Below are 26,321 nucleotides of genomic sequence, written 5' to 3' on the forward strand. Positions count from 1 at the left end.
TTGATAGATAAACCGTTATTTTTTTCTTTTTATTTCTTTTCTGTACATGTGTTGAGTGCTCACAGATCGCCTTTTTTGTTTTTCAGATGGATCTCTAGTGCATTCACAATGCCAGGATTGCATGCTGCTGGAGAGCAGATCAGGACATCTTAGCCCACCTGGAAGAGGACGTTGTATAAACCTTGGATGTCCTCCTGAGTGTCTGATTTCCACTATTAAAGGCATTCTACTTGGGTTCTGCTGTTTGAAAATCTTCGGAATTTTGGTTCTGTAATCAAGAATATCTATATATAACTATATTAAGTGTTCTGGTCGTCTTTCCTTACTGCCTCCTGTCATAAAAACAACCAACATGTCTACCTCCTCGTTGCGCCGACAGATGAAAAATATAGTCCACAATTATTCTGAAGCAGAAATCAAAGTAAGGGAAGCTACATCCAATGATCCATGGGGTCCATCCAGCTCTCTCATGTCTGAGATTGCAGATCTCACCTACAATGTTGTGGCATTCTCTGAAATTATGAGCATGATATGGAAGCGGCTTAATGACCATGGGAAAAACTGGAGACATGTGTATAAAGTAAGAATTTAAGGTTATTTATTTTTTTCTGTTTTTTTTTTTTTTTAATGTAAGGCCTCATGTTCACTGGGCATAAAAAAATGCTATGCTGCGTATACATGCTTTTTGGTGTGTTTTTTTTTTTTTTTTTTTTTTAGCCAGTAGAAGCAACACTGTCAGTCTGTATGACATTTGGGCGTTTTTCAGGCATATTTGTAGAGGAGGGTTTACAAGCTGGAAAAAAACACAACACAAGTGCGTTTTTTGACAGTAGCGTTAAAGCAGAAAAAAAAACTTGATGAGCCTCAACGCGGCAATTAGGCATGTCAGGCATTTTTTTTTTTTTTTTTTAGTACTTTTTTTTTTTTTTTCAGTGTTTTTGGGGAAAAGACGTTTTTAAAGCAAATTTTTATTTTTCTGCCACCTAGTTTGCATGGACCTTTAACCACTTGCCCACCACACTATAACCAAAAGACGGCTACAGCTTGGTAATTCAGTCCTGGGAGTGCATTGGCACTGGGAGCGCTCTGATCAGCGGTGTCCTTTGGACACAGCTGATCACAGATCAAGGTAAAGGGCCAATCACAGCTGATCCTATGTAAACAAATGGCAGTCCTTTCCTCAGCGCTGTCACTGTGTGAGGAAAGCAAAGCCGATAACAGGCTAGCCTGTGACAGCACACATTTTTGCTAATAATCCGGGCACTGATCATCTGTAGCCTCATCAGCGCAGCATATCGGTCGCGCCTCATCGGTGCCCATCAGTGAAGAAAAATTACTTATTTACAAAATTGTTAGAACTAAAAAAGAAAAAGGTGTGGTGTTTTTTTTTTGTTTCTCAATTTCCAATGTATTTTTTGTTTAACAAATAAACCCCAGTGGTGATTAATACCCGGTCCACACTAGCGTGACTTGTCAGCCTGACAAGTCGCGCTCCCTCGCAGTCCATTGAATAGTACAGGACCCGTTCGAATAGGAGCGACACAAGTCGCTCCAACTTAGAAAAAGGGTCCTGTACTATTTCGGGGCGACCTCAGAGCAACTTGCATAGACTTCCATTATGTGAAGTCCATGCAAGTCGCTCCAAAGTTGTGGTGCGTGGGAATGCACAAGTCGCCCCCGAAGTAGTACAGAGTCGTGTCGCCCCAGTGGGAACCGACTCTAATACCACTAAAAGAAAGCGCTATCTGTCTTAAAAAAGATTTAAAAAAAAATCATATGAGTTTAGTGTGGCATGACCACGCAATTGTCATTCAAAGTGTGACAGCACTGAAGGTTGAAAATTGGCCTGGGCAGGAAGGGAGTGCCCTGTAGGCAAGTGGTAAAATACATCTTAAAATCTCAAAGTAGAACTGATAAAAAGGCAATCCCACTCAAATATGGTATGCAGGGATCACTGAAATGTGTGTATCTTTTATGCTTCTGGTGCTTGGGTCCTGCATCTTTAATAATTTTTAAATACCCCGAAGACTTTACACCAATAAGACCTTCCAATATGCTTCTTTTTCTTGTTGTTTCCTGCTTTGCCTGCCTATCAATTTCTCCAATACATCTTTTGAAATGGTTAAAGGACTGATTTTACTTTTATAATAAAAGCTCTCCAGCCTCCTTTTTAAAGCTGCATTTGGGGCGTATGTCTGTCTGTATATGTGCTTTGTGCCAGTAGTGGGACAAACCTACACACAGCTGCATCTTTTATATTCTCTATGTTCGGCTTTATGCAGCAACTGTATATCTTGGTAGTTTTTACTGAATTTCTAGACGCATATGCACACTGTATGGCCCCCGGTGCCCATGTGCATGAGCCCATTCATACTTGTTTAAGTGTCTATTCCATCCACTTTTCCTCAGGTTTAATTCCAGTTATTGCTTTTTCCATTACAGGCTATGACGCTAATGGAGTACTTGATAAAGACAGGTTCTGAACGGGTTGCACAGCAGTGTAAGGAAAACATATATGCCATTCAGACCCTGAAAGATTTCCAATATGTGGATAGAGATGGAAAGGATCAAGGTGTGAATGTTCGAGAGAAGGCCAAACAGTTAGTGGCTCTGTTAAAGGATGATGAAAGGCTAAAGGAAGAAAGGGCACATGCCTTGAAGACCAAGGAGAAGCTAGCACAAACCTCAACATGTACGTATGATGGCAGGAGCATAAATGACCTGTGAGAATTGTATGACTGTTAAGAGCTCTGTACTTGGAGAAATGCCATGGTTGCTGTTCCTAGCCCCACTCTGAATATTCTAGTTGCTTGGCAAAATCTGGCTTTCAAAAGCTGATAATAGACGGTCTGAATCTCGGACGGTTCCTGCTAAAAAAACGTATGGGCAGGCTGAATGAACCAAAGTTGATCAATCAACTTGGGTACAACCAGCCTGTCGGATTTTACATGGGATTATTGCTCTTTTAAACTCTAGCAATAATCACGGTGTTCTCCCGGTGGGAACGATTCCCCCTGCCAGTAGAACACCAAGGCTCCAAGGGAGGAATTCCCCCATTAACACGGACTGTGTTGATGGGGAAATGGGAGTGCTTTTGGAAAGAATATCGTCCTATCTATGGCCAGCTTAAGAAGTGGATTTGAAAATCTCAACTTGATAAGGAAAGTCAGAATAATGCTAGCCGTACACTTTTAGATTTCACTTGTTCCACCCCCAGGCCATACAAGAGAAATCATCCGTTCGGCATCTGTAGCGATCTGAATACCTGAGTTTTACTGCATCTGTTTGAATGCAGTTGCTATTCAGTTGATGGTTTTTTTACCAGGTTCCTTTATTTTTCAGTTGAAGTTTGTTGAGCCTGGCAGTTTAGTAGTAGTCAGCCAAAATTCCAACACTATAGATAGCCAGCTTTACTCTTGGCTCATGGTTCATAAAACTGATAAACTAAACCTTTATACTTTCCAAGTCTAAACACCATATCAAATTTCATTGATTGGTATCAATATACATGTTGTTCTGGGCCTTTAAAATCAGAATCCCACCAGTGACCCCATATCCAAAGGGTGTGGTCCTTCAGTTTTAGGTTTTCAGGCTTTGTGGAGTACCTTTTTATTACTAGCTCTCCTCAAAGCCAATAAATTATCACCACTTTTCAGCTGGAGTTTTCTGATATTACCCCAGTCAAACTTGGCTACCACCAGTTGCATTAATTAAGTGTAACAAGAAGTACATTTTATTCTAATCTTTTTATTGTGGAGTTTTTTTATCAGTTTTTCAGCATAAAGCAGAAGAATAAGGCATCCCTATGAACTCTGCACACTGGTCAGTTGCGTTTTTGGCTGCTTTCACACTGCTCCCTTGCAAAAACTCAGTAAAAACACATAATCTACAACTTTTTTAGAACTGGAAAAATGGATCAAAAACTGATTAGTGTAAAGTGGCCCTAATACTTGCCTGCTTTGTGCAATGGGTTTTCACAGAGCAGTCCTGATCCTCATCTTCTAGTGTTCTTGGCTCCTCGCCTCTGCCAGATTCCCTCTAGTAAGCTGCTTGCTAGGGGTGCATTCGTTAGGGCTTTATCCTGAGCTGCACTGTGTGTGTCTATTGGCTCCGCCTCCCCCCACTTCTCGTCACTGCATTTGATTGGTAGCAGCAGACAATGGCTTCCTCTGCTCCCACTGATGGGGGGGGGGGGGGGGACTGTTCAAGGTCTTGTTTACTGGGGGCCGTGTTGTCATGGAGAAAAAGTTAGAGGAAATTTATGTGTGGGGTGAGGGAGGTGGTTCAGACATGGATTGTAACATTGTAACCCTTCTCTTTCCAGTGCAGAACTTTAAAAAAACAAGCATTCAGTGATGGGTAGAATAGTAGAGCCAGGGCTGATCCCAGGGACACAGATGCCCGAGTGCAGAAATATTTCTATTAAAATTTTTGCATGCAGTTTTCATGATTTTTTTTTTTTTGTTCTCTAATAAGCTGAGAATAGCTGGATGTTGAGGAGTGGATCGGATCCAGCTGCTGTGTCCTTTACAACCGATTAGTCCTGAGCTTTCAGCGGAGTTCCCTGCTGACAGCTGAATGTAATAAAGGATTTCCAACAATTAAAAAAAAAAAAATTGGGGGAAAAAAAGTGTGTGGGGTTCCCCCACCAGTCCATACGAGGCCCTTCGGGTCAGATATGTATTTTAAAAGAAACTGCAAAAAATGCCCCCAGACCCTTAGCTGAGCATGCAGCTCAGCAAGTCAGGAAGTGGAGGAGCGAGCGATCTACCCCGTCCACTTCTCCCTTCCTGAACCATACCAGGATACATGCACTCAACATGGATGGGGGTGCTCTGGCGTGGGTTGGGGCGGGCAGGATTGTTGGGAGGAGGCCCTTGTCCTTAACATGTGGACAAGGTGCTTTGGACAAGACCTGCTCCTTAATCAGCTATTCAGTTTATGGATTTAAAAAAAAACACAAAATGCAACTCTTGTGTTTTTGGGTGTGAATCCATTGAAGTCTATTACACACAAAATTCAATCTACTGCATTGGGGGGGAGGAGAGGTCCCTGACTCTTTCCAAAAATGCATAGATGACTGTGTACTATAGGAAACGATGTTAAATGGGCTGTAGTGCACACTACAAAACACACTACACATAGGTGTGAACCTAGTGTCAGTTCCTTTGCTCTAGATCTGAGGGGAAGGTCTGAAATGAGGGGGAAGCTCTATTGGTTTCTATCATTCAATCATGTGTTCAAACAAAAATGCTGGCTTTTTATTTATTTTTTTCTTCCATGTGATTTGAGTGAGTATTCTTTACAAAGTGAAGTTTTTTTTTATTTTTACCTCATTTACTAAGCTCTGGGCAAGCGCACTTGCAGTGCACAGTATATTTACCATTTGATTGACTTTGTGTTTTTCATGGTGATGAATTTAAATTTGTTTCTCCAGGGCAGGTTCAATAATAAAAACTTGGATCATCTAAAAGTTGGGAGCTATTGGCAACACCTCCACCTTTCCTTTTATTTGGGGCTCATGAAGCTCCCTAATTTAATTTTAAGAAGCTGGCATTATGCTTACCTTCTAGGTGACACAGTGAGCATGTAGTAAAAACCAACTATTTATTGTAGACGGTAATCAGTAATGAGTAATTGCCATTATGCTGTGCCTCACCCTTCGAAAAGACCTTCAGTCTTTTAATCTAATTGCAGGACATTTGTTGCTATGCAATGAGAAATGCGTTTCATTTTTAGCTGCATAAGAGTTTAATTCCTTTTTTTTTTTTTTTTTTTTTTTACAATAGCCTAGTTTTTTTTTTTATCGAGAGTGATCATAAACAGGCCACGTTTGTATACCTGACCAATCGTAACAATTCACTACTGCTGTAGGCCACAGAGAATGTGGAGCCTACCTTCTTTTTTTTTTTTTTTTTTCTCTCCCCTTGTTTAAAAGGCTTGGAAATTCTGTGCACAAAAGGTTTTCAAACACGTTTTACCCTCTGATGAATGGGGGTTAGAGCAGGGTACACCATATGTCAGCAAACTCATTCAGGTTTTGACTTGTCTTCAGACCTATGCTGATAAAACATTTTAAAATGTGGATATCCACAAAAATATTCTCTCCTTGATGACTACCTAAAAATGAAATTAAAGTGATTGCAAACTCTGTAAAACAACCCATTCAGTTTAAAATAGAAATGAAAGGCAAAACATTTGTGTATACAAATAAAAAAAAAAAAAAAAATATATATATATATATATATATATATATAATAATGTGTATGTATGTGTATATGTATGTATGTGTGTATGTGTGTGTGTATGTATATATATATATGTGTGTGTGTGTATGTGTATGTGTATGTGTATGTATGTGTGTGTGTGTGTATGTGTATGTGTATGTGTATGTATGTATGTATGTGTGTATATATATATATAATATATATATATATATATATATATATATATATATATATATATATAATATATATATATATATATATATATATATATATATATATATATATATATATATATGTATGTATGTATGTATATATATATGTGTGTGTGTATATCTCATTAATACCTTTTTTTTTTTTTTTTTTTTTTATTCCTTCACCTTTTTGTTTAGAAGGGATTACATACCCACTATTCTCAGCAGCATATGAGCTGGGGGGGGGGGGGGGAACAGCAGCACACTAATCTTCACAGTAAAAGTGTGGGTGGGTATCAGGACAAATGAGAGGGGTATGTCAGGACAAGTCTGATCAATGGAGGAGAGCAGGCTGAGTTCCCAGGATAGCAAGAGAACTGACCATGGTTTGTTCTTTTGCTTAGTATGGTTAGTTTTTAATCAGAAAGCAGGAACATCAGGGATTTCACAGGAAGGAAGCAATACAAGAGAACAGGATACTTTTTCATACAAGTACATGGTACAGCAGGCACAGATCGGGTATATGAAATGTTGGGTTTACATATACTTTAGATCTCTAACTGACAGCCTTCATGTTGAGGAAGTGTGTTCTGCAATCGTAATCTATCTTTGGGTCAAAAAAAAAAAAACCCAAGATGACTTTAGATTACTTTTTTTTTTTTTTCTTTTCCCTTAAATATAGTGGTGTTTTGGAGTTTTATCGGACTTGTTTTTGAACCATGAGGCCCTAGTTACACCTTTATGACTACAAACCTTTGGAATGCCTTCAACCCCCCCCCCCTTTTCCCCCAAAAAAATTACCCCAACTGCATCCCTGTTTTTCCTGTTTTGTTAATTTTTTTTTTCAGATTATACTGCCTTTTTCTGTATAATTGGATACTGCCAGACGAAAAAAAAAATGTATGCCGGCCCAGGATAACCTCCTTTTCTCAGAATGCCCCAGTTTTTTTTTTTTTGCTAGTGGCCTAGATCAGTGGTCCTCAACTCCGCTCCTCAGGGCACACTAACAGGCCAGATTTTAAGTATAACCTTGAGGAGATGCAGACTAGAGTACTGCAATCACTGAGCAGCAAATTATATCACCTGGGATGTATTTCAGTTATCTTGCAAACCTGGCCTGTTAGTGGGCCCGGAGGACCAGGGTTGAGGACCACTGGCCTAGATGAATAGGTTTTGTTTTTTTTCCAGCCCTTTTATGAACATTCTAACCATTTCTTTTAGACTAGCTTTTTTTTTTTTTTCTTGATTCTTCTTGTTGGGATTCCTGGCTACATCACTGCTCGAGCTGGTCTCTGCTATTGCAGCTCTCCAGGTCAGGCTTTCCTCAACCTGGCTTTGGTATGCTGCACCCAGACCTAACTGGACTGTACATTATGGGCTAGCCTAGCTTTCTTGACCCCATTCTGGTAAGTTGGCCATGGAGCACTTTCCAGATCCAGAATGGTTAGCATTGTCTCAGTGCTTGCGCCATTTCTGGTGGAGAGTTGATGTCATCTGTTGAGCAAACTCTGCTCTCTTTCCTGACATTTATCATTGAGGACACCTCACTACGTTCCTGCTTTGCAAAGTGCCATATGAATTTCCAGCTGCTACTGACTTTGGTCCCCTCTGGGCTTCTGACCCTCACTGGCTACCTGCTGTCTGGGTTTTGTGAGATCTTGAGTTTAGTTGCATCACCTTAACATGATCTCAACATGTATGTCTCAAGAAACCGAGGACGGTCCAGCCTCGCCTGGTGATCCCAGGTCACATTCTCTCTAACCATTCCACAGAATAGAATAGACTCTGTACCTTCTAGGATTTTGAAGAGATATTGCTAGAGATGAAGTAAAAAGCACCACATACCTTTAATTGAGTAACTACAATGGAGGGGGGCAAGTGGGACTTTAACGGTGCTAAATGATGGAGAAAAATCTGAATTCTCAAAAATTGTACATTTTATTATACATCAAAAGTGAGGACCTTCTTAGGGCATTGATGTCTGAAATCTGGAATCGTGCTACCCTGTCCATCTAGGCTCTTCATTTTATTAATCAAGGAAAAGGAATTGGCAGCACTCCAGGTTGAGTCAAAATCCAGATTTATTGACTGGACATCCAAATATGACAATCGTGACAAGGTAGACGCGTTTCACACACTGACTGTGTGCTTAATCATCATTAATCGGGTAATGATTAAGCACGCAGTCAGTGTGTGAAACGCGTCTACCTTGTCACGATTGTCATATTTGGATGTCCAGTCAATAAATCTGGATTTTGACTCAACCTGGAGTGCTGCCAATTCCTTTTCCTTTATCAAGTTTTCACGGAGGCGAGCCAGGGCATGCACCGGTGTGAGTCATCAGGCAATTACACCACCTTGAGCAGTGAGTCCTTGTCTGTTCTTCATTTTATTGGAGTCCTCCTTTGCTCTGTCAATTGAACCTGAGTCCTCTGTCTTATTGTCTGGAGCCTTTACTGCAGTTGCACAATATTTTCTGGCCAGGTTCACCCAATTCCTCAGTGGTCCTGACTGTAGAAGCTTTAAGCTAGCTCCCAGGCCTTAACCGTGAAGAGTTGATTTCTGATCTCCCCATGGCCTCAGGAGGCCCAGGCATTGGTTACAGTTACCATCTCTGGCAGTCTTTTGTCATTACCTCAGACTTACAAGAGATCATTTCAACCTATTTTGATGTGGTACATAATTCTCTGCAACTAGAGAATCAGCCTGCTGTCTCTGGCCTTGGCACATTCAAAGCTCCTGAGGGATCCTACTCCTCTTGCTTCTGAGACTGCTTGCTACAGACTAGGCACACTTGAAACTGGATGGGTTATCCTGAGATAAGCTACAGATTTTGATTGCCAGTGTTCTATCCTTCTGCAGGTGTCAGTATATCCACATTTATTGAAGCGGTCCTCCACCTGGTCTAGTTATATTGTGGGGTCTCGTCTTTTCCTGTGGCAGGCGGCAATCCTTAATAATGCAGAGACCACCACTTGGTCATGTGGGTCCTGCCCTCTGCATCAGTCTGTGAGTCCAGGGCAGCTTGCTAACATGCCCCCAGGAGCCATGTCATTGACACCCTGGCCCATACGATGCAATAATGAGGCTTGGCATCCTACAACCCAGAATAGGAGCTACAGTTAGGGCTATAAAAGAATACAGAGTGCAGAGCTGGAGGTGCGCGTGTGTGTTTATTTTATTTTTAGAATGTATACCTCTAAGAGTCTACTGTTTGCTTCTAATGTTTAATTGTGTTTCACAGGTAAAGGTGATTTTAGTTTCCTTATTTTGTGTTTTTTTTTTTTTTTTCTATTTTTTGTTTTCCCTTTTTATTGCACATTTCCAGCATCTTCTGCTTCAACAATGAACCCAGCAACCGAAGCAGAGCAAGCATGGCCTCAGAGCAGTGGGGAAGAAGAGCTGCAGCTCCAATTAGCTCTGGCCATGAGTAAGGAAGAAGCGGAGCAGGTAAGAGCAAAGGTAAATTCACAAACGACCTACAAAATTAATTTTTTATTTTTTTTTATTTACTGTATTTATGCCAATATCTTGTCTATAATAAGGTTATGTTGTTGTGTGTGTATATATTTTTTTCCTTTACTATGTTGATTATATTTAACACAAACTGTAACCATGATTTCTGTGAACATTTTGTATGTGTTTTTGTTAAATAATCCATTAAAAAGTCCTTGGTTCTTAGTGTTTTGTGAGCTTTACCGTACACCTGTGGACACTAATACATAGCTGACATAGTATGTATATCTTCAGTTGCAGGCTCTGTACCTCCAGCACTACTACTGCTACTACTGCTAGAAGGCAGTTTTGAAGTTAGACAAGCTCCACTCCACAATTAGTTCCTCCATGCATACAAAGCCTATCAGTATTGCCATGTTGCTTAAGCAGGGTACACACTAGAAGAAAATCTGCCGTAAATTCCCACCCGATGTGAAATCATCCGATTTTTCGCCTAGTGTGTACACAACTTTCAGCAGCCGATGCCGACATTTTCAACGAAAAAAAACGGAGGGACAAACGCCAAAATTTTTTTCGTCCGTCCCCAGACGACCGATTTTCGTTTAATGTGTATGCAGTACGTCCGTGAAAAATCGGATACGAAAGACCGCGCATGATCTGAATTTGCTGACAACTCGGAAGTCTAGGAACAAATGTGCCAAAAAAAGAAAAATCGGACGAGAAATTTTGTGAACATTTATGCACTGTCGACTAAAAACGGTAATGAACGCTGAGAAGACAGAGAAAAATCGGAGGATATTTTGTCCGATTTTCGTCAAGTGTGTACGGCCCTTTAAGCAAGTAGCAGTTCTGCCAGTGTTTCAAGTAGTACTGGAGAGCAGAGCCTGAAAACCCTATTTGTATGCAAACAGCCTATGCTGTGAGCTGTGTGCTAGTGCTATTCAGGTAATGACTGATCAGGTTCCTTTTGGTTTTTCTCTGCGTTTACCTTTTTATGACCTTGTGTCTGCAACAATTTTGTCAACTGTACCGTTTTACTGGGATAAGCCTAGGCTATAGGCATTAGGCTCCAATATGGGAGAGCTTAAATGTACATCCTTCATGTTGACCATGTGGGTGAATTTCCCAGTGCTGCTTATTAGGGGAAGTTTAGGTTAAGTACTATGTTTGCCAATGGGTCATTTAAGGGAAACCTGTTATCAGAGAGATGTTGAGGCTGCCATTGCTCAACCCCCCTCTTGAAAAGTGTTCTAGCTTTTTTGATAGTAGTCAATACATTTTTCACTGACCTGTATCGGGTATGGAGATGAAGGCTTCGGTTTTGATTTGCTTCACAGGTTATAGCTCTGTGACTCAAAGTATGGAAGCTATGGATTCCCAAGAAACTGGTATTTTATTAGAGGCCAGCAGTGGCAGTCCTCTCTCCCTTTTGACGTACTTTCAAATAAACCCGTCGTAGGCAAAGCGTGGAGGCTGGCATTGCTGACCTCTTGAAAATATTAGTTGCCTGGGTTCTGGCCCACAGGTTTTCTGGGCCATTGACTCAAACATTAGAGGGTCCGTAACTGCTAGTCATCTAGCATTTTCAGACGGATGCCTGGTATAAGAGCCCTGTATTTACCTCATGACTTTAAATTGCCCTGTCACATTAAAAAATAACACTGTGCTGCCATTTTTTACTTTCAAAATCCCAGGAGCCAGACAAACTAGAATTTTAGAGGGTCACAGACTTGGAACAAACATCGGCAAATACATTTAAGGAAAACCCCTTATAACCCCCTTTATCAGGCTGCTGGATCTGCATAACAACCAAGCAAGTAGAGGAAGTGGCAGCCTCCATCATGCTTTTCTCATGACGGGTTTCCTTTACGCGGGGGGGGGCCTATAAGGCTGAATTTGGGAATTGCCATTGATGATTTGATAAATGCAGACTTCAAGGTGTTCATCTTTGTGCTTTCCATATGTGTGTGTGCGCTTTTCGTCTTTAGGTAAGTGACTGAGTAGCAAACCAGAATCACAATAACTCTGTTGCCGGCAACTCAACAATGGCATCTCCCATAATTATTTCCTCATTGTTTTTCTTTAAACTTTTAATTTTTTGTTTTAAGGTTATTTGTTGTTGACTTGTTGAACAATGCCTTTGTGCAACATTAGGGACTTTCAAGGTAAATGCATAGTCCAGACAAAACCCAACCTTCTGGGGTACTGCTGGCTTCTTTGAAATGTATGGAACCAATAGAAGGAAGATTTACTTTCCTTGCCACAAGTGCTCAGCCATTTATAGGCTTGTCCCTAAACAAAGACTTCTTTTGGTGTCCAAGTAATTTCCATGAAAGTTACTTGCCTTTTTCTGGAAATAGCCAAAATCCTTCCCATCTACGCCATGATTTTCCTTAACAAATGACATGGTGTACATGTGCATTTTGGGGGACCCTGTTATTAAAAGCCTTTCCCCTCTATCTTCTCGCACCTCCTACCTATTTTGCCCACCCTGTGTACAAGTCTCTTCTGGTCAGGGCTTGTGACATTGCTACTCTGGCACCCCTTTGTCAGTGGACAGCGGCTGCAGGGGAGAGGAGGGGTTGCCGACAAAGGCTGAGCTAATGGAGGTTATGGCTGATGTCACAGCTCTTGGAATTCACAGTCATTGTTCAGTGCTCCATTACACAGGGGAGTTGAAGCTTTAAGACTGGACTGGATAGAAAAGAGGTAAGTATACATTTTTTTTTTTTTTTTTTTTTTACACGAGGTAGGTGGGGGGGGGGGGGGTTGCATTTTTAAGACTAATTAAAATTTAAAAATGAAGCTTCCTTCCACTCCCAGCCTATTCATTGGTCATTGAGGGTGCAGAAACCGACTGATGAGGTCCTCATTCATCCTGCTCTGTCCTGCTATCAGCATGTTACTTGCCATTACATTTGCATGCAAAGCACATTGTTGGTTCCCAGTCCTACTCCCTCTCTGGTTCGGAGTTCACTTGTATACAGTATAGGCTGCTATTCAATGCTATTCAGATTAGGGATGCACCGATCCGATATTCGGATCGGATATCGGCGCTGATGTGGCCATAATAGCTGGATCGGGGGATCGGTAAAATTAACAGATCCATGAGCCGATCCGGTTTTGCTCTTTACATAGCTGTGAGGGAACAGAGAACAGCTGTCAAAGAAGAAAAAAAAAAAAAAAAAAAGCCTCCTGCAAATGCCTTTCAGTCTCCCAGTTAAAGCGGTAGTATCCCGCTTTTTTACACTTTTACCTACAGGTAAGCCTATAATAAGGCTTACCTATAGGTACAATTAATATCTCCTAAACCGGCATGGTTTAGGAGATATTTGCTGTGCATGCAGCCGCTCACGCGAGCGGCGCATGCGCTCTGAAGGTCCGGGGGGACCTTCAGTTGAGCTTGCCGGAAAATCATTCCCGCGCGCATGCGCCGGAGTGACGTCATCGCGGGTCCGGCCAATCAGTGTCGGAGCCGCCGAACCCGGAAGAGACGGCAAGGGATCATGGCAGCGCCCGCACAATGTCCGGGGGTCCGTGTCGGGGCTTCGTTCTAAGGTAAGAACATACTAGCTCATTATGCCTTCGTCTTGCAGGTTTTTTTTTTTTTACTTTTTGGGTTTACAACCGCTTTAAGTAAACACAATGATTACAATGTATTTTTTCGTTCCATCTGCCGGTGGAGGGAAGTTTAACCTCTTAAATGTACAATTGTTATAGGGTATCTGCCGATACCGATACCAATCCGGAAGTATTATTTTGTTATAAGCTCACAAAACAGTACTTCCGGATCGGCGATTTCACAAAGCAAAAGATCTGCATCGGGATCGGCACCAAAAAAGTTGGATTGGTGCATCCCTAATTCAGATACTAAAACTATAAAAAAAAAAATGAATAAAGACCTGCATTCTTCTTCTTTTTTTTTACATCTGCCTAAAGTTCAGCCTAAACTCGGCTCAGTCCATTCCATTGTGTATTTTGGTTTCATCCTGTGTGTTCTTGCATAATACAATGATGGCCAGGACAGATCCAGGAATTCTTGCAGGTAATTCTTCCTTAAGATGTACACAGCTGTAAGCCAGCTGTTGTCAGTTCCACAGCGTCTGGTGAAAGTAATGAGATGATTGACATTTATTTTAAAACTATAGCTGGCCACACTTTTTATTTATTTATTTTAGCCTGCAGTTGAAAAAAAATCCAATCTTAATCAGTGTATGGCCAGCTTTACATTTGATTCTTTCTTGTCCTCCTTTTCCCTACTACCCCTTGTAGGTCACTCTAGAGGATCTAAGCCTCCTGTTCACACATGCTTGGTGAAGTAGGTCTGATCATTGAACTGTAGAGCTTCCATTAGTTTGGATGACTTGTGAAATGGGCTGCCATTTTTACAGTTTGTGAGAGATGCTTTTAATTTTTTGCAATGGTGTTTATTATTCCGTGAAATTATCAAAATTGTTTCTTTTACAGGATTTTCTCACCATTTGCATTTGTTAAACTTTGATTTTCTCTTTCGTTCATTGACGGACACGGCTTCTGATTTCCATAACCATTCGGTTATACTGCCCCCTACAGCAGTAGGACACTAGGCAGAAAAAAAAAGTCTGGCTACGCCCATGGGCAGTCCCAGGGGGTATACTCACTATTTGCTATAGGCACTCTTTGGCCCTGGCAAATTTTTTTTCTCCTGTTTTTTTTTTTTTCCTGTGAGATCTACAATCCAGTGACGCACTGGGCGACAGGCTGGATAATGTAGATCCAGGGGTCACCCCAGTCTGGCCTGCGAGCGCACAGACCTCGGCTCCACGCTAGGTCGGCCACGACATAGCCCCACTGGACAGGGGGGAGAGGGGGGGGGGGGTGCTGGCCTGCTAGGTAAATGCAAGGCCCATACGATCAGATCTTGGCCTGAGTCTCAGGGTTCCTCCTGGCCGACAGCCCCCCATTTCGATGGAGAGGGATTCTGTCTGGAGTGGTGCCCGCCTAGTTCCTGGTATGGTGAGTAGCCTTCCCCCCCCCCTCTCCCACTGGAGGGTTTTGGGATGGTCGGACCCCTGGGTTCTCCTGCTTACTGTCAGGTACCCCCCTTTTCATCTGTCCCCCCATCCTACCCCTCCTCCACATATATGTTGGGGCTGTTTGGGTGGTCTGGTCCACCTCCTGGGGTGAGGACAGGGTGCTATGCTGGCGATGGGGGCCTGGCGGGGGGGTGCGCCGCCAAATACTGGACGGTCGACTGTGCGTGGGGGATTGTACCTGGTGGGAGCTCCTACCAGAGCCCCCTGTCTGGCCTTGAGGTCTAGGGTTCCCGCAGTCCCTGTATGCCTTGTGGTGCCACCATTTTGTTGTAGCCTGTGTGTTTCTATGCACGGTGGCCATGTTTGTGTCGTCTGGTGGCCATTTTGCGGTGGTTTGCCATTGAAAATAGCAGAAGCCGTGACATTGGAGCCCTGTGGGCAGCGATTTCCACAGACTCATGTAGTCTTTGGAGCACATATCCCCACCTGATCCTGTCTCTGAGACTGCAGGGCCCTCTGGGTCCCAACCATGCATCGATTGCGGTCCTGGAGTCCTTTGTGTCCCAGGTGGAGGTGGCTTTTGGTTGACGGGCTAGCAAAAAGTGCCCCCTGTCTGATCAGATCCTGAATCTGATTCGAATGCTGTGGAGGTGGGTCACCCTGCTGGGTCTGCAACCATGCGCCCGGAATCCTCTAATAGTGAGGATGATTCCTCCACATCTGTAACCGTGAATGAAAAGGTGCTGAAGAGCCCCGCCTATTTTGACAGAATTGTCGCTAAAGAGTGGGGACTACCAAAGCGTCCCCTTTGGGATCCCTAAGCACTTTAATAGGCGTTACCCCTTTGAGGAGTCCCTTATTAAGAAGTGGTGGTGGACCCCCTGGTTTCCAGATTGAACAAATCAACAATTCCAGTTGAAGAGTCCCCGGCCTTAAAGAATCTGGCAGAGAGGCAGACGGAGGCTGTGGCCTGCAGTATGTACACACTAGCTGGTTCGACACTGAGGCCGGTATTCACCATTGCTCTGGTGTCGCAAACTCTGACCGAGTGGGCTAGGCTTTAACGCTGTGACCTGGAAGGAAAACGGCTCCCCTCTGCCTTTGCTGAGCTCACGGGCCAGCTGGTCCAGGGGCTGCAGTTTTATCTCTGATGCCTCTTTGGATGCAGCTTATCTAGTAGCGCGGCTTTCTGTTTCGGCTGTGGTCCTTAGCTGTGTCTTTTGGCCCAAATGCTGGTGTGTGGACCAAATGCTGGTGTGTGGACCAGACTTCTAAAAAGGCCTTGATTGATCTTCCATTTCAAGGATATGACCGGTTTGGAGCCACCCTGGATGACGACCTAAGGTCTCACAGGGGGGAAGAGTACCTTTCCTACACAGGCTACTAAAGGCAAGGAACCTCGTCGTAGATGTTATAATAAGAAATGATCAAAACACTGTCAGTTGCAAAACACCTCCATCCCGGGTTTACACAAGAAACAAAAAAGAACGCCCAGTGGGACTTTGAGTGAGGTGGATGCAAAAAATGAAATGGAAAACATAGGTATACAATAGCAAATTTATTAAGTACATGTAATACATATGGAAATGCATATAAACAACAGACATCAATACACAGCATAAAAGCGTAATGACATAATAACGCCAATATAAAAATGGATGACAAGCATAAACTCATGACTTAAGTGTAAACTCAACGCGTTTTTTGGTTCCTACATGCCCACTCATCAGGAGTATGAGGGAGTATGCCTATACAGGAATAAAAAATTGGAATGAGTCTAATGTAGATATGCATAAAGTCAGCCAGCAGGTGTGAGACTACAACATAAATATGTATACCCCAAGTGGGGGAATCGCACTTGCATGCGGCTGGATAGAAAATAAAAAATAGTGGATGAACGCTGCCCCAGGGTGGAAAATCAAGTCTGATCCGGGAGCTGACGGGACGTGGATGCACGGCAACAGAATGGAGGGCCAGGTGAGAAATCGTAAGTAGTGGGTACCACATCCTGCTTGATGGTAAGACACTGACTAGAAAAATATATAAATCTGTGTATCAGGATATCGCATTATGATATCAGGGAAAGTACATGAAAATCTATATGCGGTAGCAGTGTGAATGGATCTATGCCAGTAAAGGCAAAAGGTAAAAGCAGGAGGAGAAGACTGTGGACCCACCAGAAAGTGCTGAGGTGTGCAAACCATAAAGCAAAAAATAAGGAAGAAAGTGCTGTGAAAGAAACAGGGATAGAGAGGGTGGTATGGAAAAGGGTTACAAAAGGCGCTATCACAGTCTGTGCCAATAGGTGAAGAAAGTATGGGCGGTGTCACTAAGGTAGTGACGACCCAGTGATATAAATATATAAATAATATATAGTAAAAATATATATCGGGTGTACCAAATACCGCAGTGTGAAGCCCAAGAGATGAAAGGCATATAAAGGAAATAATGTGATAGTGGTCGTAGATGTTGGCCTTCCTTCTCGGCTCATAAGAATTTTTTTTTCCTCCCTCAGGGTCGACTGACAAGGGCTCGAAGCCTTTCAGCACCTCCTCTGGAGGATCCAAACGAACCTGGTCTGGCAAATCGAAAGCGGACTTCTCCAGACCTGCAGACAAGCAGCATGAAGGTGCGCCCTTAACTGTATTCGGGGTGGGGGGACGTCTTTGCTTGTTTCCAGACCCGTGGACTTCCCTGGTACAAGACAAGTGGGTCCACAAAGTCATTGGTCCGGCTACAAGATAGAGTTTCACTCTTGTCCCCCGGAAAGGTTCTTTCCTTCCAACTTGCGCTTGTCCCCACACCACTTGCAGGGTCTCTTTGGGGCTGTAAAAGACCTGTTGCTTCATGGGGTGATTGTCCCGGTTCTGACTTCGAAATGTTTTCAGGGTTTTTACTCAAACCGGTTTACAGTTCTCAGAAAGAAATGCAAAGTGCGCCCAACCCCTGGACCTCAAGGCGCTGAACTGCTTTGTGCTTGTTCAGAAGAGTCCATTCGCACTATGGTGCCATCCCTGCATCAGCGGGATTTCCTTGCCTCTATCCACCTCAAGGATGCCTACCTTCACATTCCAGTATGTGCCAGTTACCAGCGCTTCCTCTACTTTGCCAAGGGAAAGGAGCATTATCAGTGTGTGGCGTTACCCTTTGGTCTTGCCTCCACTCCTTGGGTCTAGGGCTGGCTTTGTTACGGCAATGGTGGATCATGGTGCTGGGCTACTTGGATGATCTCCTTCTGCGAGAGGAGTCTCCTACTGCTTTTGTGGAAAACCTGGAGATCACAATACAAACTCTGCAGCGCTCGGCTGCATTTGGCAATTTTAAAGGTCTGCTCTGTTTCCGTCCACAAAGCTGGACTATCTGGGCCAGATTCTGGACTCGGCCTTAGCCAGAGTGCTCCTTCCTCTGGACAAACTCCCAGAAATTGCAGGCTGCAATTCGTCTCCTGCTGTCCATCAGATGGTCATCCCTCTTGATGCTGGGCCTGATGGTGTCTACCTTCAAGGCAGTTCCGTTTGCACAGTTCTATATGAGGTCCCTGCAAAGGGAGATTCTGGCCAAATTGGACATGTCTCTGGACAATCAGATTCGGCCGAGTCTGGGAACAAAGGATTCCCTGATATGGTGGCTTTATTCTCCGGCGCTTCGGCTGGACAAATCATTCCTCCTCTTGTATTGGACAGTAGTCACCACGAATGCCAGCCTGCCCGGCTGGGGAGGCGTCCTCGGCAAGCATTCTGCTCAGGGGATCTGGACACCGGAAGAGTCAAGACTACTGATCAATGTCTTGGAATTCCGAGCATTCAGACTGTGTCTGGACCATTGGACGGATCGTCTTCAGGGTTTTCCAGTGCGCATTCAATCGGACAATGTCGCGGCTGTGGCTTATGTCAATCACCAAGGGGGCACAAGAAGTGTCCTAGCGGCTCCTGTTGGTAGCTGGCATTCTAAGGTGGGCATAACGACTCATTCCAGCCCTCTCCGCTGTGCACATTCCCAGAGTGGAAAACTGGCAGGCAGGTTACCTCAGTTGACAGGCGTTGGACCAAGGGGAGTGGTCCCTTCATCAGAAGGTGTTTCCTCAGTTGTATTTCCTGTGGGGCATGCTCAAGGTGGATCTTTTGGTGTCTTGGCTCAACAGAAAGGTGCAGAGGTTTGAGGCTCAGTCAAGAGATCCTCTGGCGGACACCACAGATGCACTGGTGGCCCTGTGGGGTCAGCATCGTCTGATTTATGTCTTCCCTCCTCTCAAGCTTCTGCTAAGACTTCTACGCAGGATCGAGGCAGAAGGGATTCCAGTCATCTTAGAAGCTCAGGACTGGCCTCGCTGGGCTTGGTATGCCGATCTGATGCGGCTGGTCGCTGACGTTCCTTGCAAGCTTCCTCTCAATGAGGATCTGCTGTCCCAAGGACCGATCTTCCATCCTGCTTTACAGTCTCTGGCTTTGATGGCTGTTGAAGGCCAGGTGCTGAAGGATAGAGGTTTTTCTGAGTTGGTGATTTTTATACTGTTCTAAGCTGGAAGATCTGCCATCATACGTGGAAGACCTACATTGCGTGTTGTGAGTCTCTTAGGGCTCATCCTCGCTCCTCCTCGGTGGCTTGCCTCTTGATCTTCCTTCAACAGGGGGATTGAACAGAAATTGGCCGAGTACCATGAAGTGCCAGGTGTCTGCTTTGGCGGTCTTCTTCCAACGACCTTTGGCCACACACTCCCTGGTGCTTATCTTTCTTCAGGGTGTCTGACATTTTGGTTCCTTCAGTGCGGTCTCCGTTGCTGTCTCTCGACCTCAATTTGGTGCTTTCGGCCCTCCAGAATCCTCCCTTTGAGAATCTTCGGTAGATTCCCTTGCTTACACTGTCCCTGAAGTCTGCCTTTTTTTCTTTTGGTGGCTATCACCTCTGCGCACAGGGTGTCGGAACTGGCGGCGTTATCCTGTCCACTTTATCTGGTGATTCAGAGAGAAGGTGGTTCTTCGCCCCTGTCCGTTGTTCCCAAAGGTTGTCTCTGATTTTCATTTGAATTAAGACCTTGTGTTTCCTTACCTATGTCCCAGGCCTAAACACCTGAAGGAAATTGCCTTGCATGCCTTGGATGTCGTCCGAGCAATTGGGGTGTACCTGACAGCTACAGAGTCTTTCAGGAAGTCAGACTCACTATTTGTGCTCACAGATGGGCTTCGTAAAGGGTTGTCGGTTTCCTCTGCAACCATTTCCATATGGATTAGACAGACAATGATTCAGGCCTATTTCAAGGGTCAGTTTCCTCCTTTCCCTGCCTGTTAAGGTGCACTCTACTAGCGCGATTGGCGCCTCCTGGGCCTTCCGTCATCAGGTGTCAGTGACACAGGTTTGCAAGGCGGCCACCTGGTTGTCGGTGCACACTTCTCCAAAGTTTTATAATTGTGTTTACATCTGAGGATGCTCCTTTTTGTCCAAGGTTTTGCAAGCTGCTGTTGAGATGACCTGATCCTCTTTGTGGGTGTATTGTTTTTTTCAGGTGGGCTCCAGTTGTTTTGGTTGAGCTCCTGTTGCCTGCTTGGCTACTGTTTAGCCTTGGGAATTTTTTTGCTGTTTCCACCCCTCATGTTTAAAACTGCATTGGGACGTCCCAAAAGTAATGGAGATCAGCTGTCTGTCAATGAATGAAAAAGAAAATGTGATTTTTGACTTACCATAAAATCTATTTCTCTGTCCATAGACGGACACAACACCCACCCCTCTGTGGAGTTGTAATTCTTCTGATCCTGCTTGTAACTAAACTGCCTATAGCAGAGAGAGGGAGTATACCCCCTGGAACTGCCCATGAGCGTAGCCAGACTTTTTTTTTTCTGCCTAGTGTACTTCTGTAGGGGGCAGTATAACCCAGCGGTTATGGAGATTTAAGAGCTGTGTCCGTCAATGAACATCAGAGAAATGGATTTTACGGTAAGTCAAAAATCCCATTTTTTTTTTTTTTTTTTTTCCTGCACACTTGAAGGTTTTCTGCAGATGATTGATGATTTACTATGCTCAGGGCCAAAGGTCAGATTCTTCAGCTGTCCTCAGGAACCACTTTACTTTCCTGTGGACCTCCGTATCTGAGTGAATGAAACTGAAGTTTAAACTGATTTTTACTTCCCTGGTACCCCAACCCCCTTCCCCTAATAAACATGGTAATACACTTTTTCTTTACTGGGTTTTGGTGATGATGGGACATCCTCCAGACAGGGAATGAGGTGGGCTCTATCTGACTTGCTGAAGCTTGAGGAGCTCAGTGTGCAGTGTAATCGGAGCAATCTCAGTTCAGGAGCAGAGCCTTTTACAACTGTGCAAGACTGAAGGTATAACTGAAATTTAGCTTTAATTCCAGTTACAGTTCCTTTTTGGACCAGTAGAAAGACCCTACTTTTCCCTTCTCAGTTCATAAACTTTTGTTCTTCTACCCCTTACTTCCTACCAGCATGTGCCATTTTTTGCTGAGGTTTGGTTTACCTATCTGTATTTACATTTAACCGTTGTTTTGTTCTTCTTTTGGTTTTTGGCTGCAGTATTCCCAGCTTCAGCCTTTCAAACTCTGCCTAGATTGTTCAAAAATGAATACCGTAGGTTAGTAGGTATTTATGGCTGGTTGTTCACTATCTCTTAGCTTACCACGTGTTACCATTGTGGCAACAAATTGGAATTAATGATACAAAGTACCATGGAAGGTTGGCATTAAAGAATTAAACCTAGTTTCCCCCCCCCCCTATAAAATTTTAAATTGCCAATTGAACACTTTTTTTATATAATATTGCCATACATAATTTTACAATATTTTTTTTTTTTTGTTTATATGTTGTCCAGTGTCTTAAAGTTTAGAAGATCTGAAGCTGTGGTATATATGGCAGTTTATGATGTTTGAACTCATCTGTCCTTATTTGCCTATTTTCCCCTTCCTTCCATGTGTTATTTTTTGTGGTTCTCTTCCCACCATGCTGGTGTGTCTTGTGCTTTTATTTTGTTTTTCTTTCCCAGCCCCCGCCTGTGTCCGAAGACGAATTGCAGCTTCAGCTTGCACTTAGCTTGAGCAAAGAGGAACACGACAAGGTAGAGCTAATGCGTTTTTGTAACCAAAACCAAAATAATTCTAATAGCCAATATAACAATCAGTCCCCTGACAGCAGTCTGTCCATTGTCCTGTTTTCCTCTAGTTCTTGAAAAGACAGGATAAACTCTATGGTTCTAATTAACCACCACTAACCCCTGTCTGCCTTCTTTTGCTGACCACTAGGTTTGAGTTTGAGAAAAGATCATATGTTTGAGTGTTGGTCCACACCAAGGGAGGTACTGGCCGCTCATGCACTGCACTTCCATAGATGTATAAACCATCTCCACCTCCCATGAAAACCACTCTTTCCTCTTTCTGCCATGTACATTTTCTTGGCAGACTTTTTTTTTTTGTGTGTGTCAAATCATACAGGTTCAATTTAAATGCCAGATTTCAGATACAGCAATGTGGTGAGTAAAAGGTTATGGTGACAATCTAGTTTTTAATGAGTTTGGGCTCAAAACGGATAACGGATTAATTTGGTCAAATACAATATTCAACTAGGTCCTAATTTTTTTCTTTTTGATTAAAAACCATTATGTAGGAGGTGCTGCCTGCCTTGGTGCAAACAGTTATTTATTTTCTTTAAAACAAAACAATTGTTTTCGCAAATGATTGATTGTAATGTTACATGTATACCCAATATTGGACTGTTCAGAACGTGGGCCCATGCAAGAATCAATAACGTGGGGCCACACTTTGTGTTGCAAAGTTATTTAAGGCCTAAGTTTAATCAAAATTCTTTTTTAAATTTCAGCACAAGGAACATGACTTACAGTCAATACATTATGTCCATTGTGCTGCTGGGTGCTGCTTTAAAGTGGTTGTATACTGAGAAAAAAAAAAAAAAAAAACATGCAAGACAAAGGCATAATGAGCTAGTATGCATCGCATACTAGCTCATTATGAAATACTTGCCTTAAAATTAAGCCCCGACGCGGATCCCTGGACACCACTGTGGGAGCTGACATGCTTCCTCGGTGTCTCTTCCAGGTTCGGCAGCTCCGGCGCTGTGAGTGGCCGGAGCCGCGATGAAGTCCTTTTCCGGCAAGTGCCCGGCAAGGAACTCTGAAGGTCCGCTGGACCTTCAGAGCGCATGCGCAGCTAGCGTCAGCGACTGCATGCAGGGCAAATATCTCCTAAACCGTGCAGGTTTAGGAGATGTTAATTGTACCTACAGGTAAGCCTTATTATAGGCTTACCTGTAGGTAAGTCACAAAAATGAGTATACTACCGCTTTTAATTTAATCTCCTCCTAATGATAATTTTCTGTTGCTGTGTAAGCTATTAGAGCAGAGGGACCGGTCATGTACACTCATCAAAAGTGCCAGCTATACCTGCCCTTTACACCTACCTTTTCCATTCTTAGAAGCTGTACTATAGCATTTATGAAATTCAAAACTTTGAATGGAGGAGGCAGAGCTTTCATTCATCTGCCCACCCTCAACTCAAAGATTTTTTTTTTTTCATGCATAGAAGCTATAATACAGTTTCTGTGTATGGAGGAGGTGAGCGGAAAAGACAGTCATAGTCAACAATTTTGATAAGTGCTTTTGACAGGTCCCTCTGCTCTATTACGCCCTCAAGGAAGATTATCGATGGAAGAAAGATTTAGACTAAAGCAGCAGTACAAGGGAAACATTGCAAGTAATGTCCCTTGTGCTATTTTTTTTTTTTTTTTTTCTTTACGAAGCTTAGGCTTTTAAGGTAATCTGTCACAGTACCACAAAATGTATACTTTATGACCAGGAGTCTGTTTGCTCCTGACCATCAAACCTCTCTTGGACATTCATTCCAAACTATGGGGAATTGATATGGAGTTGGCTATCCCTTTCAGGCTATAGCCACCTCCAGTCTTCTGGAAGGGCTTTCCACAATATTATAGAGTGGATCTGTTGGAATTAGTGTCCATTTAGTCAAAGAAGCATTTATGAAGTCGCATACTTTTGCTGGACAAAAAGTCCTGCTTTTAAATTATCATTCCAACTCATTTGAAAGGCATTCAGTAGGATAAAAGTCCGGTTTCTCCACACCAAACTCCTAAACCATGTTTTTTGGACCAGTCTTTGTGAACAGAAAAGTGCCTTCCATAAACAGTTACCACAAAGTTTTTTTTTTTAAGCACACAGTTGTCTACAATGTTGCAGTAGTAACACTACCCTTAACTGGAAATACCTGAATCCAATAACTGGTAAGGGTGCCTACATTTTTCTATATAGTAGGTGTGGTAATCGGGTATCAGCAAGCTTATGGACATATAGTGTATAGTAGCAATGTCTGTAGCTGCCAATTATGTTACTGCTATGGAGGTAGTATGTGTGCTCTAAAGGCCAGCCATAGACAGGGCAAATTTCTTTCCTTCAACCAAGGTTGCCGCTAGCAATAATCGCATGTAAAATCCACCAGGCTGCTTGTATCAAAGTTGATCGATCTATTAAGTTCAGTATATTCAGCCTGCCCATACATGGTTTGAATCTTGGCCGATTCCTGCTGAACTGTAGATGGCCGGCTTTAGTTAGAAAATAGTTACTTTCTTTCGTGGTTTTCAAGACTGGTGCCAAGTTTTGTGACAGATCCCCTTTTAATTGTGCCTTTGCTTACTGTATAGACTCTTACAGTCAAGACTTGGTCCAAAAAAACTCACTCCAAAAAAAGCATTCCAAAATGCACTGAAAAGTGCAATACAGCATGCATTTAAAGTTTTTTTTTTTTTTTTTTTTTTTTTTTTTAAGACCCCCATTTACTGGTGTATACAGCATGTATAACCTTTTTTCCAATGATTATTAAAACTGGTCCTATTGGAAACAGTCTATTTTCTAATCAGCCCAACTTGTGAGAAGTAACTATTGTTGATTTTATTTTTTTATTTTTTATGATCTCTAAAGCCCTAAAGTCAATTTGCTGCTTTCTTTCTATATATCTATATGCTAAATATTAATTTTTGCTTTGATTTACTGTAATTGGAGCTTTTGTCATTCCAACACTTTCCCTGAATACATTGCTTATTCTAGCAATTAAGAATCTTTGGTGCCTTTTTGTATTTTGTGTGTTAATTAACCATGCTAACTTAATCCCGCCGCTTGTGTGTATTGTATGGATTTCAGTACTAATTATTCTGAAAGGCTTTTGTGACAGATGCAATGTGTACAGAGTTCTCATTTGAGGTTCTATCTTCTGAATCTTCTACTATATTGGATTGTAAACCAAAATGATGTTCTAAATGAAGGCATGTTTTGTAATCTAAAGCTGATTGAAAACTTTTCATGATGTAAAGAAATAATGTATGTGTGTGTTTACATCTTGGGTTTCTTGATCTCGGAAAATGGAAATAAAGGTAAGTGTAGAAAGGTGAATATCCCCATGACTTTCAAATACTTGGTATACTGGTATTTGCTTAAGACCTGTTAAAATGTGGATTTTTACTAAACTTGATCAAACCGTTTTTTGTTTTTATTACATATTAAATTTGTTACATTTTAGTTGAAGCTTTTGGCAAATGAAAATGTAATTGGCATCTAATATCCTACACCCTTCTGCCAATTCACCATACAGCTTGAAATATATTCAACTTCTGCTTGTTGGCCTAGCGAATATGTAGACTTGACATACACAACTGTGTAGCAGTTCCTTGAATTTCCCAATGCTTTTCTCAGTGTATATTTAGCCTTTTTACAGCTAGTTTCCCTTTATCGAGAATGATGGGAGGCAAGAGGCTTATCTTATGCATATTTATGTCATTCTGCTTCTGGGACCTTATATCCCCATTGGAGCCAGTGCTCTTTTAAGAAGTGTTGAAATACTTGTATTTTCGACACCTTATTTCTGATGCTTGGGAGTACCCCTTTTCTAAGTGATGAAATCAATTTCATTCTAAAATGTCAAACTGTGGGTAATTTTACTAACAAATGGGAACTATTATTGATACATACTAATGCGAACCACAAGGGGAGAAAGGGTGACCTAGGACTTTGGGGTACCAATTAACTAAATAGAATAGATATACTATTGATACATAGGAAACAGTGCTTTTTTTTACGTTATTGGTTCTTAAAGGACAACCACGCCTTTGTAAGTGTCCATATTGTAATAAGCCTAGCACACTTATTAAATCCGCAGAATACCTGTATGTGCTATGCTTCTTTTCCAAATTAAAATGAGATTTTTCAAAAATAAAGCAAAACTATGACAACTTGCATAACTTATAGACCATCCAGGCTCATGTGGAGCAACAAGTACACAGAAAGCGCTGTCGTATACTCTTTGTCCTAGCATTCAATGCATCTGAAGAAACTTGTTCCTGCCTGCTCCCCCTTAGTTTCCAGGGTGTCGAAATCCATTTCGTCGCAGGGCGTAGTAGCAGTGT

General features: G+C 42.6%; 1 protein-coding gene across 4 annotated transcripts in view; it reads left to right on the top strand.

The window, feature by feature from the left end:
- Positions 1-262: 262 nt before the first annotated feature.
- The window catches only part of LOC309567904 (epsin-1-like), an 85,766-nt gene continuing 59,707 nt past the window's right edge, over positions 263-26,321 (top strand). For 2 of the 4 annotated variants that reach the window (XM_082273431.1, XM_082273433.1), the window contains exons 1-3: positions 263-580; positions 2,443-2,692; positions 9,747-9,880. In XM_082273431.1, coding sequence (XP_082129557.1) covers positions 353-580; positions 2,443-2,692; positions 9,747-9,880 — 612 coding nt within the window. In that variant the 5' untranslated portion in view covers positions 263-352. Of the gene's footprint in view, positions 581-2,442; positions 2,693-9,746; positions 9,881-21,885; positions 21,958-26,321 lie in introns of all 4 variants that reach the window. The other 2 variants (XM_082273434.1, XM_082273432.1) reach the window with 2 other exon arrangements.

The sequence above is a fragment of the Pelophylax lessonae genome, assembly GCF_965119305.1.
Source record: "Pelophylax lessonae genome assembly, chromosome: 12".
Lineage (NCBI taxonomy): Eukaryota > Metazoa > Chordata > Amphibia > Anura > Ranidae > Pelophylax > Pelophylax lessonae.